At 36.5% G+C, this 2,179-nt stretch overlaps 1 protein-coding gene across 1 annotated transcript in view; it reads left to right on the top strand.

The window, feature by feature from the left end:
- The window catches only part of LOC107752873 (V-set and transmembrane domain-containing protein 2-like protein), a 16,196-nt gene that overhangs the window by 9,968 nt on the left and 4,049 nt on the right, over positions 1-2,179 (top strand). Inside the window, exon 2 of the mRNA XM_016568943.1 lies at positions 757-917. Within this exon, the coding sequence (XP_016424429.1) occupies positions 757-917 (161 nt within the window). The remainder of the gene's footprint in view (positions 1-756; positions 918-2,179) is intronic.

Here is a 2,179-nt window from a genome sequence, read left to right as displayed (position 1 = left end):
GCGGCGTCCTAATGGCCGCAGGTTCCAACGCGTGTGCAAATTTTCAAGAGTTTTTGAGTATGTTAAGGCCCCCAAAAATTTAAGTGTAGGTTATTTAAAAAAAAAAAAAAAAAAAGAATAATCTGTTGTCAATTATTCCTTTATTATTCTTTTAATATTATTTTTTGTCTCTACCTAGATTTTTTTTCTTTTTTTTGTGCAAAACTCCAAAAACTTAACACTCGAGCTAGTAAAACACCAACAACTTTTATTCCTTTTCACCTGAAGTACGATGACAAGAGTGCATTGTCTATTTATAATGACTTGTTTTCATGTGGTTCCTTGCACAATAGTTCAGTGAGAAATAAATATCAGAAATGAATGAAGACATGGAGAACATTAGTTTGCAGAAGCAGTTTCTTAGGAGAACGTTTTAGTCCCTTTAGGCAATCGGCAGACACACAGACTCTGTGTGTGTGTTTTATACCAATTAATTAATTATATTGTTTGTCCTCAGATGTGTCTGCTTAATTATCTCCAGTTATCTCCCTTTTGCAATTAATTTTTTTTTCCTGAGCATCAGACTGTCAGACCTTTAAGCACACACACACACACACACACACACACAAACCACACACACACACACACACACATGACTGAAAGTATCTGTGTGAAGAGATTAATGGAACCAGTTGCTGTTAAAGAGCAGGATGACTAATGGTCAATAAAATGCATATAGTATCAAGTGTAGTTTTAAAAATGTCTGTTTCTCTTCAGCTCTTTTCACCGAGGTTCCTCAGGACATGGTCTCTCAGGCTGGAGATGATGTGGAGATGGCCTGCTCCTTCAGAGGCGCTAGTTCCTCCTCCGTCTCCTTGGAGATCCAGTGGTGGTACACCAGAGACTGGGCGGAGCAACCATCATGGACAACCAATCAGGAAAGCCTCTATTTATTTGTTCAGATGTTTTTACGTGACCTTATTTTATATATGTACAGTTTGGTCTATATATATTTGAACACAGGCACAAATTTTATTATTTTAGCTGTTGACCAAAACATATTCAAGTTTTAGTTATATAACTATAAAGTGCACACTCTGAGCTTTAATTCTCTGAGCTTTAAGAAAAAGCCATTTCATGGACAAATGTGGGCTATTACTTAGGCCTGTCGCAATAATCAATATATCGACTTAGTAGTGATTGTGTTTCTCAGCAATAGTGTGCACCCTTAATTTACACAGAAAAGAAGGTCCGGGAAAAATCTGTAGAAGGAAAAATATTTGTGAATTTTTCTTTTTTTGTACTTGTTACTTTGCACTTTTTGTTAGAAAATGTTTATTTAATATTTATTCAAGTTTTTTAAGGTATCTAATATTTTGATACTTACTTTCCAAATATCTAAATATTCTTAAATATTTAAATTATTTAAAATTCCGAATATCTAAATATTCTTAAAAATTAAACGTTTGTTGTCATTTGAAGTGTAGGCCTTCCTGCATTATTATGTTGTTACATTATGATTATATTTTCAGTGGCATAAAATGGTCTTTAAAATGACAATAATATCGCTTATCGCAATTACTTCTGGGGCAATATATCGCACAACAAAAAGTTGTTATCGTGACAGGCCTACTATTCCTTCATTATTTCTACATCAATTAAGCAGGTGTGCCATTGGCATAGGGCTGCACGATAAATCGCATGCAATATTTAATGCGCATCTTGCCAGTAAAGCCAGTTCTGTAATCAGCAGTAAATCTCCATCACGTGCGTGTTTTCACATGGAGCAGCATTTACTACACAGAGCCGTTGTTCACTGACAAGCTGTGCAAAATATGATCGTGGTTTTGCACAGCTTGTCAGTTGCGATTTATCGTGCAGCCCTACATTGGCACTTGGAAGCTGTTGCTCTGAACCCACATGATGCGGTCAAAAGAGCTCTCCATACAAGTGAAACAGACGATTGTTAGGCTTCAAAAACAAATCAAATCCATCAGAGAGATATCAGGAACATTAGGAGTGGCCAAATCAACACTTTGGTACATTCTGAGAAAAAAAGAACGCACTGGTGAGCTCAGCAACATAAAAAGGCCTGGACGTCCACGGAGGACAACAGTGCTGGATGATCGGAGAATCCTCTCCATGGTAAGGCAAGGCAAGGCAAGGCAAGTTTATTTATATAGCACATTTCATACACAAT

This window comes from Sinocyclocheilus rhinocerous, unplaced genomic scaffold (assembly GCF_001515625.1).
Source record: "Sinocyclocheilus rhinocerous isolate Xijiao unplaced genomic scaffold, SAMN03320098_v1.1 scaffold291, whole genome shotgun sequence".
In the NCBI taxonomy this organism is placed as follows: Eukaryota; Metazoa; Chordata; class Actinopteri; order Cypriniformes; family Cyprinidae; genus Sinocyclocheilus; species Sinocyclocheilus rhinocerous.
This window is presented reverse-complemented; position numbering and strand designations above follow the sequence as displayed.